This window comes from Rhipicephalus microplus, chromosome 1, assembly GCF_043290135.1.
Source record: "Rhipicephalus microplus isolate Deutch F79 chromosome 1, USDA_Rmic, whole genome shotgun sequence".
Lineage (NCBI taxonomy): Eukaryota > Metazoa > Arthropoda > Arachnida > Ixodida > Ixodidae > Rhipicephalus > Rhipicephalus microplus.
The window spans coordinates 168129541-168146815 of NC_134700.1; the positions used below are offsets into that span (position 1 = coordinate 168129541).

Genomic DNA, 17275 nt, shown 5'->3' on the forward strand with positions numbered 1-17275 from the left:
ATTTTGGGGGGTAGGGTGGAAGATTTACTGCTTTTAACTAAACTTGTAAGCGTCACTGTTTTTTTGACACATAAACAGTTTATCTGATATTAAGTGGCAACAAGAAAAAAAAAAGACGTGCTGGGTCAAACTAGCGCGTAATCAGAAAAAAAAAACACTCGAAGTTTTTTTCAAGACATCACGCTAATCTTTTCTTCTCAGAGACCATTGTTAACATGCACGAGAGGTACCATCAGTCCAACGGCGCTATGAACGGCAACCACGAAGCTCACGTAAATGGTGAGGATGAGGTGAGTTTAGTTTCTTGGAAGGTATAGAGTAATTCCAACTCAATCTAAAAAAAAGAAAACCATGTATTTTGAATAATGTTTCCATGATACCTGTGCAAACATTTTCCAGCAGTTACTGCTAATTATCTGTAGTCAATGTACCACTAAAAATAACTGCAGCTTGATCTTCTATTCAGTCGTACAACCTACATGAAGTCTGTATAATGCTTCCATGCGCAAAAAATATAAAGTTAATAACACTAAAAATAAACTTACAATATTATTTCAAACAATCCCTCTGACGCTAATAATATCCCGTGCTTTAGGAGGTATAGGTAGTAAACAGGGGTAGCATGATTATTTTTCGAGAGGAAGTTATTCAAGAAGTATTTGCTTCTGTAGATGTCGGGTGCCCTCTGCAACAGTGAGCTTTTCTTCCTTTTTTTTTTGTTACTCGGTCTCGTTGACAAAACCATGAAAGTAATCGACAAGTGCTATATTTCTGGACATTCATTCGGTGAACGTCAGCGTTGTGAAGCTCTTATTAGGGATAAAGCTATATATAAATAAATGCCTCGGTAATCACGGAGAGGGAATGCCGGTGGGGTCGTAGTCGACGTAAAAAAAACGTACTTCGTGATCATGTTATCATTACGTCACTGGTGCGTAAATATGTGCCGTCAGATTACGTGACGTCGCATGCTGACGTTATCACTTGATATCGTGGTTTAGTCAATGCTGTGACAATCACGGAGGTTCTCCAAGATATGTGAAAGGTCTCGACGCCTCTAATTTCGCAGTAAGTTTAGTACCATGATAGGTGCGGAAAACTCGTGGGCTTTCGTGAAGGGGAATAATACAATGTAAGGAGATGTAAAAGAGGAAAAGCTGGAATGTATAGGGCACCGTGTGACTACTTTGTCATCATAATTATGTGCGAAACGTTCTGAAGTGTCGCCAAGAGAGACGCAATCTTTTTTTTTTGTTTGCTAATAATGTACTATAACAGTTTGGGTTTAGCGTTCCTAAACCACGATATGAGTATGAGAGACAACGTAGTTGAGGGCCCTGGAAATTTTAAACATCTATTAATGTTGAATGTGCACCTAAATCTAAGTTCGCAAGCATTTCATCCCTCTCGAAATGTGGAATGGGTTTCTTGACGACATATCTCTTCTGTTGCCAGAACCAGTCAGAAGGCTCCCAAGACACGGCCGAGGACAAAGCTGCCCATCTCGCCAGCCAACCAGAATCGCTAAAGAAAGTCATGATGCGGACGAAACCCATATTACCTCCGGTCATTTTGCCACGTAAGAAAGTTCTACTTTCTTTTAGACATAACCTAACATTTTATAGAATGTAGCACATTGACACGCACACTTGCTTTTTAACACGAAATGGTTTTATGCCGGGGTTCACCATGGCTCCGCTGACGAATTTCCGTCACGGATATGACGTAGTGAAACATACACTACGAAATTGCAAATAAATGAAACGAGAAGGGAAAGTTCCGCAGTGGGGCGTCGAAGCAGAGATCTCTCGCATTGTGAGCTCGCGACGCAAAGCACAATGCCATGAAGCGTAAGTTGTTACGTGAATTAACGGCAAGCCATTTATGTACACTATACCGTTGGCGGTCTTCAGAGCTCGTCCCCGCGTTTTTGTCACCAGTAGCAAGATGGCGCAACGGCCTCGCGTTGGGCCTTTCGCGTTTCTTTGAGGCCGCGCCTCCGCGGGGCATGGTCTCTCGGAATGCGCGCGGGCTTATCAGATCAGACTCGTCAGTCAAGAGAGCACGAAGGTCACTTCGCTCGCTGCCGCGGCCGCATTTACGAATGGAGCACGCTGCTCACATACGATGAATTAAGAATTGTGACAGTTGTTGGTGCTGGTCCTGCGTATACTTGTGCGTTCGTTTTGTGCGTCTTTCTTTGTGTAAGGGCGGCGTGCTGAGTTTAGACAGTTGTTTGTCCGCGCTCGTGCTGTCTACGCTCATTTCGTGCGTGCTTTCTGCATGAGGTGCGCACTGCAAGTTTCGAGCTGCTTGCCGTTCTTCGCATGATGTTCCAATTTCTTGCTGTAGCATTTTTTCTTTCACCCTTGTAGCGAAACAAAGCAAAATAAACGCTCAACTATGCCTCCGTGAAAACAAGTTTCACTTTCGTGTTGCACCAATTCCTAACAAAAAAGCAACCAGCCATGTTTTTGTTTTAATAGTGAACGGCTCTCATCGGATATGAATGTTGCGCACATCGCTCTACGCAAGGCGCGCGTTTTGATGAAGCTATACTGGAATGCAACTGACGGTTCCAGCCACATTTCTCGCGCACCGAGAATAGTCGTGCGTCTTGTGAAACTTACTTGAGCACCAGCTATAACTTCAATGTACGGTGACGCATTCGGTTCAAGCGCGAACGTTCGAAACAACGAACACACTCTGACGGCTGTCAGTGGTGCGCTGCGATGTCGTTGTATACCACAAGTGTTTTGCTTTGGTTCGCCCAACAAAGTTCAATATTTTGCAATTTCTCTGCTGATCGTTGTATGCTACAAGCACGTGAATATACATAGCTGAACCAGTACCACTGAATCTGTGGCTGTGGCTGAAACATACACCTTTCAATTGTTCCAGTAACACTGAACTGACTGATTTATAGCTAAGGGCTTAATACGTGCTCCACGCAGTGCATACGTTCTACTCAGTTATAGTTAGCCACTAAGGGGATGCATAAGCACGCGTTTTTGTTCTTGTCTCTGCTTCAATAAGTGACTCAAACCCAGTGATAGGGTACGTGCTACGGTAGCGCCAGCAGTAGTTGCAGTGTATCTGCTTCTTTGCTAATGATTGTGTAACGTACCGCAAAATAACTACTGATACGGGCTATCACACCTTATAAGCAGGCCTAAACAACATTTTACATTGGTGTAACATTTGTAAGATAGAACTTGACATTTCTAACTGTAAAGCACTGAGATTTTCACGTAACCATACATGAATCGCTAACTATTCCTACAGTTTGAGCGCAATCGCACTTGAATATGTCCTGTCTCATAAGTATCTTGGTTTTCACATTACTAATTCGATATCATGGTCCTACCACATTAATCACTTCACATCCAGAACTAATTTTATGCTCAGTCACCTAAAACAAAACTTTTCTGTTGCACCAACATTTTTAAAGAAGCAGCTGTACATCACCTACATTGGACCTTTACTGGAGTACGCCACATGTGTGCGAGATACCGGCCATGTAACACTCGCTAACAAGTTAGAGGCTATCAAAAAGCGCTTGTCATGTCTCATTCTTTCCAACTATCATCGAGCATACAGTGTAACTGCCATGAAGAATAGGCCTAAACTTGCTCTCCTTGTCACTGGCAGAAAAATTGCTCACCTTTGTGCCTATACAAAAATGCACTATCAAAATCTGAAATCACGCTTAATACAGCCATGCACGTTTCATATCATCTCGCGTAGATCACCCCAACAAAATGCACATAACTCGAAGTAAAACCTTCACCTTTTTTTAGTCTTTTCTTTTGAACACATGTCGTGACTGGAACCTTCTGTCAGCATCAACCACCAGTATCACTAAACCTGGCGCATTTCGTCACACCTTAACGTCTTTGATGTAATATGCATTGAAGGTGGCTGATGTAATAGTACGCATTTGTGTTCATGACTTGCTTGTAGCTTATACCGTATTTTTCATTTTTCTTATTATTGAATATTTTGTACTTTCAGTGCTTTGGATTTTTTTCTTGTGCGTTTCGTTTTTTATCCCTCTTCTCTGCAATGGTTTAAAGCTCTGAGGGTAAAGTAAAATGAAACTGAAATAATAATAATAATAATAATAATAATAATAATAATAATAATAATAATAATAATAATAATAATAATAATAATAATAAACGTATTTTCGCATAGTGTTATTGAGCGCCCGGCAGGGTGCGAAGCAATGATTTGGCCATGAAAGACGCTGCATTGTGCAGCTGCGAAGTGGCTCGACAGAGAACTCTTCCGAGTGTATACTGTCATTCCTTTTTTGAGACAAAGAGGAGCACAGATACGGGTGGATAACCCTCTGTCAGTGATGGAACATAAATTGGATTATTGCGTTGCAGTATACTTCTGCAAAGATTATCCAATGTCGATAGTATATTTTCTAAGATTATGCTAAAAACAACCCTTTGTCTGGTCGTCTTCTCTTTATTTCAGTGGGGGAAGATTCTATGATGAGCGTTGCAATCCCGGACTCTCGTTGCCCCCTTAATATTAATAATACCCGTGGTTTTAGGTACCAAAAAACTCGATATGGTTAGTAGGGATTGACAGTGAAAGGTTCCGACAGTTTGGCCATCTGGTGTGCGTGCAACTCAAATCGCGCAGAACACGGGCCTCCACCATTTCGCCTCCATCGAAATGCGACTGCCGGGATCGAACCCGCGACCTTCAGGCCAGCAGCCAGACCGTTGCCTCCTTCCATTTTATGACTTGCATAGATCATATTTAGTCGCTACTCTGTGTGTCTCTCCTGAAATCGGGAGGAAGCGATTCGTTATTTATTTATGCCTGTCGGCAGTCTACTACATTGACCAATAAAAAAATATACTAGTACCACCTTTCGGAAAGCTGAGAACCGTTTATTTTTTTTCCTTAGGGCCACTGCTGTCGAATGCACGCACAAGGGTATCTATTTGCCATGGAGGAATTAGTTATTTGGAAATGAAAGTACATTCTAGTAACCTTTGCTGGTTTTAATTATTTCTTTAGTGATAATGGGAGCCTCAAATCAATACATTAACTATCACATCTAAGAGTTATAGTTTTCAGAAAACATTGCGAAAATTGCCGTCTACGTGGTAAATCACCTGCATTGCCACAGTGCCATACTAGGAAGACAACAAACCACAAGAACGTGTTGCTTTAGAAACTGCTATATTGCATCATTATAATAAGTGTGGTGTCGTAGCTACATTAGTACTGCGTACCATTAGTACTTTACATTAGCAGTATGACTATGAATTCTCCGAGCAACGACGCACGTTACATCCAATATTTATACTCAAGTATTCCTACTTTATTCCTGTGGTGGTTCATCCAACCACAATTACACCCGGTACAGCATTTGGCCTGCGCAACACAGCCTGCCGTCATACACAAAATTTCAGTCTCTTAGGCAATCTGGAGCTTTTGTTTCTATTTTCTACGGCTTAACGGGCTTTTTTATAGGGTACTTTTTTCTCTTGGGGACTATTCTTAAAAAAAACGCTTCAGGAGGAGCGAATGAATATGAAGTTCGTGCTAACGCATAAAAATGTATGACTATGAATTTTTTTACAGCGAAACCTGTTATGAGATCACAACTCGGGTCACGCACAGTTGTACGCTACCACCGCCGCCGCCGGTGTCCGTAACCACATCGCGTAAAAAAAAACCTAGTGTTAATGACCCAGTGAGGCTCCAACTCTAGTCCGCTGGCTTTTCGCCACTGAGTTACGCCAGTGCTTGTAACTTGTTGTCAAACTTGTCTTAGGCAAGCATGACCCAGCTCCGATGACACAGTGGGACTCGAATCTGGGTCTGCTGGGTGCCAGCCCAGTATCCTACCACTGAGCTACACCGATGCTTGTGACTTGTTGTCAAACTTGCCTTAGGCAGGCTTGATGTCGGGAAAGCAATCGCGTTAGTACTGCTTATAAAGCGTTTCAAAACAGCGAAAGAACAACCAGTCCTTGCTCAATGCGAATAGCGTAAAGAGTGGGCCGTTCAATGCTCCAACCCATTAGAAAAACTTGTCCTTTTTTCCCTATTAACTGTGGCGCATACCCACTACAGCCATAATTCCTCATCGTCGTTAGCCACTGCATGAACAATTGGCCCAAAATTCCTCGCAAGTGTTAAGTGGATACCATGCTTCTCAGAAGAATGACAGAAAATAGCTTAGCGAATGCCGGCCTACTACCCAAATAAATTTATTAATAACAACCTATTAGGTATCAAGCAAGTGTGCTTGCAGTAGTTACCCAATGAGTGTTTCAGTAAGGCAGTGAAAGGCCTCTCTTCTAGTTTTCGCTGTGACTGTGCTGCGGCTTCCGCGCGGGCCTGGCGTTTTTTTTTTACCACGCTCATTTGAAGTAACGTGAGAAAAACAATTATCGCACTCTTTTCGTTTTACGTATGTTATTTTTCTCGTAAATATTTCTTACTGAAAATGTCTAACTCATGTCATCGATTCTTGGCCGGTCCCCCTGAGTGGGTATGAACCATATTTAAGGCATCATCATCATCGTCGTCGTCGTCGTAGTCGTCGCTCGTGGCGCAGTCACCGTTGCTCGAGCCCAACATATTCTTGCTCTGCCATTCAGCTCTCCAGAATATTCGCTGCGTTCGTGATTGTTTCGGAGGCCTCTGTCATTGTAATGTACCCTTACGCTTCTACCGAGTTTATCGGAGGCTCTCCAAGTCCGTCCGGTAATGAGACTGAGCAACCGTCGTGGTACGGTGAAGGATTCTTTTCCGCGCCGTCGCCGTCGATGCCCTCGTACCTGATCTCTCCGTCACCATCACCGCTCGGCCCCGTGTACTCGTCGCCGAGCCCTCCGTGGCCCACCTTCACGCCGAGCCTCACTCCGAGCCCAAACCCCACGGAGCCTTTCCCTTACCCGACGCCTCCGTACACGACGATCGTCCCTTCGCCCCAACCCTACATGCCTGTTGCAGCACCCGTCCCGTTCGCCACCGCGGTGCCGTATCCCATTGTGCCACCTCTCCCTACAGTGCACGATGCCAACAGGAAAAAGTTTGATCGCGAGTCGCGTCGGGACTCGGTCCGGGATCCGCACCTTCTGTCGCGCAGAGGAAGAAGAAAAGGCCGAGACAAAAGTCAGCGTCGTCGCAAGCCGTCGCCATCGGCTACGAAACTTCCGGCCCGACGACAGCTTCGAGACTCAGACGCAACGCCGTCATCGACGTCCATTGGCAAGCTGCTCTCTGAGCTCGCAGCCCTCGACAAAGCTACGAGTGAAGGCACAGCACTGGCACCGCCAATACCGCACAGCGTCAGGCCACGGGCGCTTGTCTTGCCAAGTTACGGCCTAAAGAGCCTGAGCGGCGCAGGTTTTTTTCGCGTACCTCGCTATCGGCGCCCTCGCACGCGGGACGCCCTCGAGAACAGCGGCTGGGACGTGTGTGCTCTGAACGCGTGCGTCCCTGTAGTGCTGATCGTGGCTTGTGTGCTGTTGATATTGCTGGGCACTGCCAACAGACTTCTCCAGATGGTATCGGACGAGTTTCCCTTCGCCAACGCGAGGCCCGTCAATCGTCCTGCAGTCAGCCGTGGGCGAATCGGTAATGCCGCCCCCGCCCGTGCAGCCTCAGCCGCAGTCCAAGGGGTCTCCGTGTCGCCACCAGCGTCGAGCTTGGCACCGCGGGGAGATTGCGCCACAGACTCTTGCCTATGGGAAGGACAGTACCTCCTTGGAAAGATAGACTACAGAATTCCGCCCTGTCAAGATTTCTACGCGCACGTGTGCTCACACAACTGGTTTAAAGACGCCAGGAACTTCAACTCTCATCCTTTCGCTTACAGGGCGTCGTCGGCCTTGATGTTGGACCTGTGGAGGTTACTGCAAAAGCAACCCGTCAACGAAAGCAGGTTCGCCAGCCACGCTGCGCTTATTTTGCGTCGCTGCGTTCCGGAACCAAGTAGCAGTTCACCCAACTGGAGCGTACTGCGTCGGATTCTCGGCGACCTCAGCATATCTGAGTGGCCTTACGTCGACGCGTTGCCGACTACGGACATACATAACATCGCGATGGTGGCGGACAAGATGCTTGGCCTGTCTTCCGTCGTCCGCATTTTCCTGAAGGAGCGACCAGCGGACCACGAGATCTTGCTGCATCTCGACTCGCCTCCCATACTTTTGCGAAGGCATGAGGAAATTTTTCCGGGCGAGGACAACAAATCGTACGAGACCTTTGTCGCCAAGGTTTTGTCGCTGCTAAGACCGGCGACATCGTACATGCGCAACCTGGTCCTAGAAATCGTGCGCCTAGAGCAGAGGCTGAGCGACGCGGCCGCTCATTCCGCACGCAGCGTTCCCGTGCTCCACGTCGTGCGTCCGATCATACAGATGCGGTCATATCCTCACTGGAACTGGAACCTGTACTTTATGTACTTTCTTCGCAACAACGATGGTCGGCACTCCAGCACCAAGATCGTCCTGCTCGACACCGTTTACTTCGAGCGGCTTTCGAGCATCCTGTCCCAGGCGACCTCGAGAATGCTCGCCAATTATATCGGATACAAGCTTCTCGTCCACTTATCGCCTCTGTTGCCTTCCAAGGCTGCCGAGTTTATGATCCCGCTGAGTTACCAGTACAGCTCGGCCGTCGGCGTACCAGCGCGCATCGAAGCATGCATGTACCTGGTGGAGCATCTCTACCCCTACGGCATGAGGGTTCTAGCTTGGTCCACGGTTCTTCACAAGATTCCAGGTCTCGTTTCCGGAAACCTTATTGAAGAACTGCGTCATCTGGAAGAGCTCGCTCGCTTCGAGATGAGGCAGAGTGCCGCCACGGCACCCTGGTTAACGCAGGACGAAGCCGACGTGGCTGTTTCCAAGATAGATCGACTGCAGACGGTGCTGGTTCCAGCTTACCGTGACTTGGAACTTCACTACCCGCTCCTAGACCAGCCCGCGGTACTGCTGTCTCTCGACCAACATATGCCAGTGCTCGAGACGTACTATATTCTTATGCGCACGCTGAGAGCCCATTACTGGTCGACGTCGAATCTGACGTGGTTCGGCGAGCTGCTGCTGCCGTCAGAAAGTGCTTTCAGGGCGGGCTTCTCGTACGACCCGAGCCGCAACAGGCTGTCCCTGTCGCCCGCCACCGTTGCCTTCGTGGCCGGCATGTCACGTAGCGTAGACCACAACGCTGTGCCCTTCTTTCTGGGCCAGCTGCTGCGCGGCATGTTCTCGGTCATGGACGTGCGTGGAAGCACGGTGGATGCTGACGGTGATTTCCGCGGCTGGTGGTCTTCGACGTCCGAGGACCGCTTCCTGGGTCGAGCCAGATGCTTGCAGGCAAGCCCACTAAGTACTGTTTGCGCAGCCACGCGCTATTAATGTTTATTGATTCGGGCATCAGGCGGAGATTAGTTAACCAGCCTGTTCTTTCGTCCGTTCTGTCATTGTGTCTTTTATTGCACTGCAATTCATGAATAACTTAGATGTTCACCTGTAAAAGGAGGCTAGTAATCAGTGTCATCTTGCAATTTCACAGTGAGAGCAGCTGCGTGCTCTAAAAAACTGTACCCCTTCTCCGCCCTATCGCATTTCAGGTGAATGAAGGTATACGTCAAACAAATAATTTCAAAGGTATCGAAACTTATCCGAATAAGTATGATTGGAGAGTGTTCAAAACACTGAGGATATAACGCTTCATTGATAGCACTTTTGCGCTCATTAATATTTTCACGCTTATAAAGAAATGCCCACTGGAAAGTGCTCTATAAAGTTATTCTCTTGTTACTCATATGCAAGTTGTGGCCTCCGATAGATCGCGATAGTCGCATTACATTGACTACATCAGTTGCTGCTTCACATAATGCCAATTATTGTTGAATTCGGGTCGTTTCACGCGCGCATGGCGATTTGACCGCCCCCGGCTGCAGGGAAGCTTCGGCGCCGCCGCCCGGCACTTCGTCCAAGACGGCCTGGCCGCCTCGGTATTCCTCGAAGAGAACGTGATGGACGGCGCCGTGTTGCGACCGCTGCACAATGTCTTCTCACGCGTCGTCAAGAAGCGCGCAGACGAGAGCGCCGCCATCGCTGGCCAGCCGCGCGACCTGACGCTCAAGCGGCTCTTCTTCGTCAACTGGGCCAGCACTCTGTGCGAACCGTCGCACGCGGCCGACGCGTCGCGCCGCAGGCTGCGCTACAAGATCGGCGTTCCCGCGAGAATGCGCGTCAACGTGGCGCTCTCGCGCTTCCTGCCATTCGCCGAAGCGTTCAACTGTCCGCCCGGCTCCAGGATGAACCCGGTCAGGTCGTGCTCCTTCTGGTGACGACCGCGACCTTCACCGTCCCAACTTTACTGTACTATACGCCGGAGGCAAACAGATAATTTCGGTGTTTCAATAGTCGCCCAATAATTAATGTAATCGTACTATTTTCGATGTCATTAACCCGTCTTGATGCGGTCACACAAGAACCGAGAAATGATACCAAAGTGTGGCCGCTTTGCAGCCTCACATTGTGCTCGCTGCCTTGATGATTTCAGTCTTGACGTGAAGCTATACTGCGATGCAACACAGTGCTTCGATCCACTCACCTGCCATTGCAGTCGCAGCTTTCTTTTTTAAAATAATAGTCCCTCAAATTATATATTGTCATGATTAAATAGCCCATTATGTACGCCTATAGGTGCGGAATACGAAGAAATGCCAATGAAGCGAAGCTTCCACTTCTTATTCGCAAGTTTTGGCTACTTGTGCATTACCGTTAATACCGATAACTCATTTCTTTCTTAATTAGTTTAAGAACAATTGCAAAATTTCCAAGGAGACACAGCTAAAGGCAAAGTTTGCCTTTAGCCTTGGCTTCAATACGTGTATATCATTGTACATCGGCGTCTGGTTGTGCGCCAGATTAGACAGCATGAGCCACGGAATTTGTGGGCATTCTCCGAAGGCCTCTCCCGAAATTTGTATATGCACCTGGTGGATATTCGAATATGCAATTAGAGCGAGTGGCACGAAGTAAAATAGGAAGTATACAGAATCATGGAGTGTGCAACAAAAGAGTGGAGTGACCTAAGTGGACCTAAGACGTGCTCCGGGCAGGGTAGGTTGGCCTGGTTCGAGGTAGGGAAAAGTTGGTCGGTTGTGTTTTATGGCCCAACGTCCCGAAGCGACTGGGGCTATGAGGTACGCCTTAGAGAAGGTCTCTGGCGAATTTAGACCCTTTTTTGGTTCTCTAACGTCGGCCTCGCGCACAGTGCACGGGCTTCCACAGCACTTTGTCTCCATTGAGAAGTGACTGCCAATGCTGGCAAAATGTGTTATAAGATTCCTTTTTCCGGCAGTATTATGCGTGATGTTGATTCGTTCACGCTTCTGTGCTTTCTTTTTGTGCGTCATTTGTATTTTTGTAAGAAATTTACTATTTACCATGTGGTGAGCGGGGTATATTTAGTTGTAAATTCTCGCCTGCAGCCGTTTACTGTGTCTATTCTTGTTCACGTTCACCCTCTCTTGCGGCTCATACCCACTGTGAGAGAGATTGGCAAAGAATTTGGTGGTATTGTAAAATAAAAATAAATTTTAGAGTAATAAAGGTTATAAGATACAAATATTACAAAATTTGTGTCTATTCCTAGGAATTACAGCGCGAGAACATTAGAGCTCGTTTTTCACAAATTCCGGCGTCGGCGTGGGCATCATTGGTTGGGAACAAAATATCTTGTCTGAGAAATCTTCAGCGAAAAATTGAGGAAGGTGCAAGTGTAATGATAAATAATTCCGGGTCCTAGTGAGGATCGAACCCAGGCCGTCTGCATGGCAAGCAGGTGTTCCACTACAAATTTAAAATATTGGAAACTACTTGAAAAAAAATACACCATATCCGTGAGGTGAATCCGGAGGCCATGCTCGGAGCACGCAGACGGACGGTGAAAGAGGAAGCGCGCCAAGAGCGAACGCATTTTAACGCAAGAGCGAACGCAGTCTCCTATCACACTAGTGCACGCCATGGAGAACGGAAAAGGAGCACACATATTGTCATATACGAGTATATGACAATACTCGTATTCCATCATATAATGAGCTGGTCAGCTCTTACTGTGTTTCAAAATACTTATGTATAAGGCTTTCGCTTTGAATATTGGAATGTGTACTGCACAAAATGCGCAGTTCACGTGAAAACTTGAAGCAAGTTTGAAGCTCATTTTCTTCGCCACTTTTTCGAATAGTGAAGCAGTTTTGAATGATTGTTAATGCCAGTTTGTCAGTGGTCACCAGCGTAACCGCACGCGCAATGATATTTTGTCGACGGCCACCCATCAGCTGGCATCGGTGGCCAAAATGCATTCTGATTGTCGACCATACGTGCGTGAATTTCCTTCAAAAGCCCTTCAATACTACTATTTCTTGCCTTCCGGCAAGAAACACGTCGAACAGGTCGCGTACATGCTGAAAGTAATCGCGCCATTTTTCGTTGTAAAATTACTGCGCAGAAAAGCGAACTTTTGAGCTGTTCGATCGTAGCATGCATCTGAAAGCTGTGGTGGTGGAATCTGCCCACCGCTGCAAAAACTGTCGTTAACCGCGTCGTTTTGTTCGTGCTCAGCGCGTGCGGATTGGTCTGCAGCTCGTCGCGCTTGCCAGAACATCACGCTGTATTTCTCCTGCGCGCATGCGACGAATGGCTTCGCTGCCCAGCAGTTGAGCGTAGTGGCTGACCTATGCGCAACTCAGCTCCCTTAGGGAGCATATACAGTAACCCTAACGTGCATGATGCCGCAGCGCCATCTAGTGAAGACTCCTGGAACTAGAAGTGGCTACGAAAACGCCAGACTTGTCTATACGCCTAAAGAAGCTTCGTCCCTGAAAAAACAAAAAAAAAACAAAAAACGATATAAATGTAATGTGTTGAAAGGGTTTTCCCTAACACGTATACTGCGTGGCAGAATCGTGGGTGTTTGAAGGCCCGCCCTTTGCAAAAATGCAGACATTTTAACGCGACAGCGTTAAAGAGCTCGTTTCACAGAAATTCAGTCGTTGGCGCCGTTGGTAGTGAGCGAAAAGTCATCATTGTATACTAAATTAAAAATTATATAATTTTAAATATATTATTATAAATTATAAAAATATTCTAGGTAAGAGTTGCGATCGAATCAGGATCATTCGAGTCCGAGTGGGGATCGAACCCGGGCCATTTGCGTCGCCAGCGGGTGTTCTAACACACGGCCACGCGTCCGGATGTGAACACAGTGAAAAGAACTTCCTCCGCGGGTGAATTCAGTTTGTCCTTCAAAACCAGTGGCACGTGCCCACTCTGGTTGTGTGTGGGGCCCACGGGACGGCTTTTTGCTCTCCCATAGTAGAGTACCAGCTACTCTAAATCGTCAACAACTCTTTCCAAACACACAATTCAGTGAAGTAGCACTAATGCTTCACAAACACACGCGTCCTGTATGCATGCTTCACAATGCAACATGACATATTGTAGTAATAATGCGTGGTACAACCGCCCGTTACCAGCGGGCATCAGGACACGTGATAATCATAATGGCTTTGTGGCTTAAAGCCGGTCACGCACTACAGTATACATGCACGCAGCTGCGCCTATTCCCACAAGGCCACGTAGTGGGTGCACAGCAAGTTCGAAAAGCTTTCATGCACCGCGTGTTTGAAGTGCGCACTAGGAACAGTATATCGCTATCGCGTCCATCTTTTTTGAATGCGGTGCTTAAGGGTCGCCTAATTTTTTTCTTTTATCAGCAGCAGAAGCATCAACAAAGTGAACAGCTGCGTAGGTTCGTGTGTTGCCCAAGAGACGTGTAGTGGGCCTTTTACTGATTCGAAAAAGGAAGAATTATGGCGAAGTGGCTTATTAAGCAAATTCTAAACATCAATTTTAAACGTGTTCGAAATTAATGCAATTTCAATTCAAGATATATTATTCTCTCCGGTCGAAATGGCAAAAAAAAATATTGCACTCTTTCTGTATTTACGTGTGCTTTATCCTTCTTCTGTTAGGATTAGGTATCATTTGAAAGGCCTTAAGTTTCATATCCTCGATTCTTGGTCAATCTCCCTGAGTGGGCAAGAGCCATAGTGGAGGCATCATCATCATCATCTGGGCTCTTGATACGAGCCATGGCTGTGGGCTCTTGACCACTGGGTGATGGGACGAGAACGGGAGCATTCAGCATGGTATGACCGATCTTGGACAACTCTTCTTGCAATGGACATTCAGTGTTCATTTGAAACAGCCAATGTTGTGCGCCCAGTTTTTCGTTTCTTTACAACGTGATTGAGGTGATGCACCTAGAACCGAATCAGGTTAGCAATAAAAAAAGTCGATGCGTGCAAGACCAGATTGCTCTATTGCGACCTAATCTAGAAGTTGAAGCCCAAGCATCCTCCAATTAAATCTCAAGATGACCCCAGGGAGATGCGTTCCCTTATATTTCTACGAATGGCTGCAGATTAGCGCGCCACCTCTTAATTAGAAGCGTATTGAAGAATTTTGTTGCGTATGCAGCCTTATTAGGAGCGGAAACTTGATCGACGCAAGTCAGGCGGTGTATTTTGATAGGGGCGTACTGCTATAGCACCGCCTGCCCCACCGCGGTAGTCTACTGGCTAAGCTACCCGGCTGCTGACCCGCAGGTCGCGGGATAGAATCCCGGCTGCGGCGGCGGCATTTCCGATGGAGGCGAAAATGTTGTAGGCATGTGTGCTCATATTTGGGCGTGGTTAAAGGACCCCAGGTGGTCAAAATTTCAGGAGCCCTCCACTACGGCGTCTCTCATAATCATATTGTGGTCTTGGGACGTTAAACCCTACATATCAATCAATCTAATAGCATCGCCATATGCTTAGACGTTAGGTACACGTTCAATAACATCATGTAGTCCGCAATCTGGAGCCTTCCAAACGGAAGAGTAAAACGCCTAAATGTCTCGGCCTATCATCATCATCATCATAATCGTTGTCATCATCATTATTGTCGTAGAGTCTGTTGAGACACCCGCTTCTACGTATAAAATAAATACAAAAATCGCATGTTATCGTGGATTTCTTGAAACGTTTCACGTGATTCGTGACGACATTGATTGCTCTTTCCTTATCCGTATGCGACCTACGAAAAGACAGTTCAAATGTGAATATGAAAACAAGTCACCTGTGTTTTACCTGCATTCGCGGAGTGAAACTTCACTAACTCCTGTTCATCTTGCCACTCACCAAATCAGGCGAAGACAACCGTTATTCTCGTATAGAAGGTTGTTTTAACCATAGAGTTTCCGAAAATTACCTAGAGGGTACTCTGGCGCTGCAATCGTTCAGCGACCATGGCAATGATGGGTAGTACTTCGTACTTGTGGGTGGCGAATCCTGCTTGCGGCTTCGTTTATTGCTGGTTATGGTTTCGTTTTGAAGAAAAGACCGAACCTTTTTGAACTTTGTGACTCGATTCAAAGTAAGCCTAAAACAATAAGGTTGTGAAGGGCAAACGCTGAACATTTGCTAATTTATTTAATTTTGTGAAAAAACAGCTCGAAGCCACACGCACACGCATGGAGCCAGAAGCAGGCCAGAAGTATGAAGATTAGACAAATGTCTGTACTAACCATCATTCCCATGCTCGCTGAAGCGCCGTGCGTTGCAGCGCTAGTGGCGCTAGTGTCCCATAGACACTAGCGCCAGAGCTCTCTCGAGTGTATATTAGGAAACTCTATGGTTTTAACGAAATATTATAGTACAGATAAATATCAATAAAAATAACAAAAAACCATAACCCATTCAGTACGTCACTCTATTTCACTAGAATGTGGCAAGAAATAATCGCACTCATCGGCTTACAGCTACAGATAACATTATGAGAGATACCTTGCTGCAGAACTTCGTTATCAACTTTGACCAGCTCAAGTTGCTTTTTCACGTCTGAGGGAGTGCATCGCCTAACCGCGCCTTATAGATAGCATCGCGTACACGTGATGCCTTAAGATTCACGGAGTATGGGCACGGTAAGCCCAAAAAATTAAACGCCCACGAGACTGAAGAAACTGCTACATACTCTCACTGCTACGTCAGGTAGTCTTCACTTAAGATTCGTGGCCTCTTCTGAAACGCCTCAACAACTTTCACACTGTGCAGCTCAACCGAATACAGTCGCACGTTTCTAGGAAATTCAGTTGTTTTTGTGTTTTATAGACCTGTGACGCCGGCTGTCTCTTGCATGCATGCATTTGCGCAGGCCTGGAAGTGAACTCGGCCAACATCCGCAGGTGGATAGATGAGCAGGACATTCAGAAGCTCGAGGGTGCCGTCTTCGAAGGCTACGGCGAGAGGCTCGCACAAGAACCCTCGGTTCTGCACGAGCAGGTGGGTGCTGCTATACGAACGTCTTCAATTGGACTGGTTGGTACATCCTCACTTTGCACGAAGACGCACCGCTCGAAAAGGGTGAAGATGAATGAATTGAATTGAATTGAATCTTTATTTTCATGTTTGAGACTGCATGAAAGATAGCGGGAGTAAAAGCTGTACTAAAACAGCTTGACTAGCTCCCGCTACCTAAAATGAATGGGTCGGAAGCATTGGCATACAAATAAAAAAAAACATATATACAGAAATATGGTAATGTCAATCAATATGTTATGAGTGTGTTATGTTATAGTCATTTAATCCAATTAGTTATCTCCTGTTTTATCACTTACATGTAAATATTTTGAACTACCATAAGTTTCAATAATAATTTTCATTACGTTCATTTTGTTTTATTCGCTTGCTGTTTTTTCCTTAGTTGCTAATCTTTGTCATATATTTTTATACATGAATTCACAGGAAGTCCCCCTGACAGTTTTTACTTTGGGACCACCTTCTGTATTATATCAACTTTTTACGTGCACTGTATATAACTGAATAAAGAGCTTTACTAATTTTCAAAAAAATATAATTACAAAATCTAAACGAAATCAGACACCGTAGTTGTCATAAAAAGGCTATGTAAACATGTCTTATAGAATGCATAAGAGGTCAAACTGGTACGAAAAGGTAAACGACATCATGAATATTTATAAGAACAATGATGCAACATTTTTTTTGTCATATTTTCTATATTTGCATCAATGCTGCCTAAATAATTCAACACTCTGGGAATAACATTGCGTATCATTTGGTTGCCATATCTTGTGCGTGACCGTGGTACGGTCCCGCACAAAACAAAATAAAGCGCTAACGATCGCACCGTATATACTCATCTATAAG

The 17275-nt window shown here is 46.0% G+C and overlaps 1 protein-coding gene across 1 annotated transcript in view; it reads left to right on the forward strand.

Moving 5' to 3' along the window:
• The window catches only part of LOC119178575 (uncharacterized), a 129884-nt gene that overhangs the window by 12629 nt on the left and 99980 nt on the right, over positions 1 to 17275 (forward strand). Inside the window, exons 8-10 of the mRNA XM_075867818.1 lie at positions 202 to 290; positions 1456 to 1579; positions 16263 to 16390. Of these exons, the coding sequence (XP_075723933.1) occupies positions 202 to 290; positions 1456 to 1579; positions 16263 to 16390 (341 nt within the window). The remainder of the gene's footprint in view (positions 1 to 201; positions 291 to 1455; positions 1580 to 16262; positions 16391 to 17275) is intronic.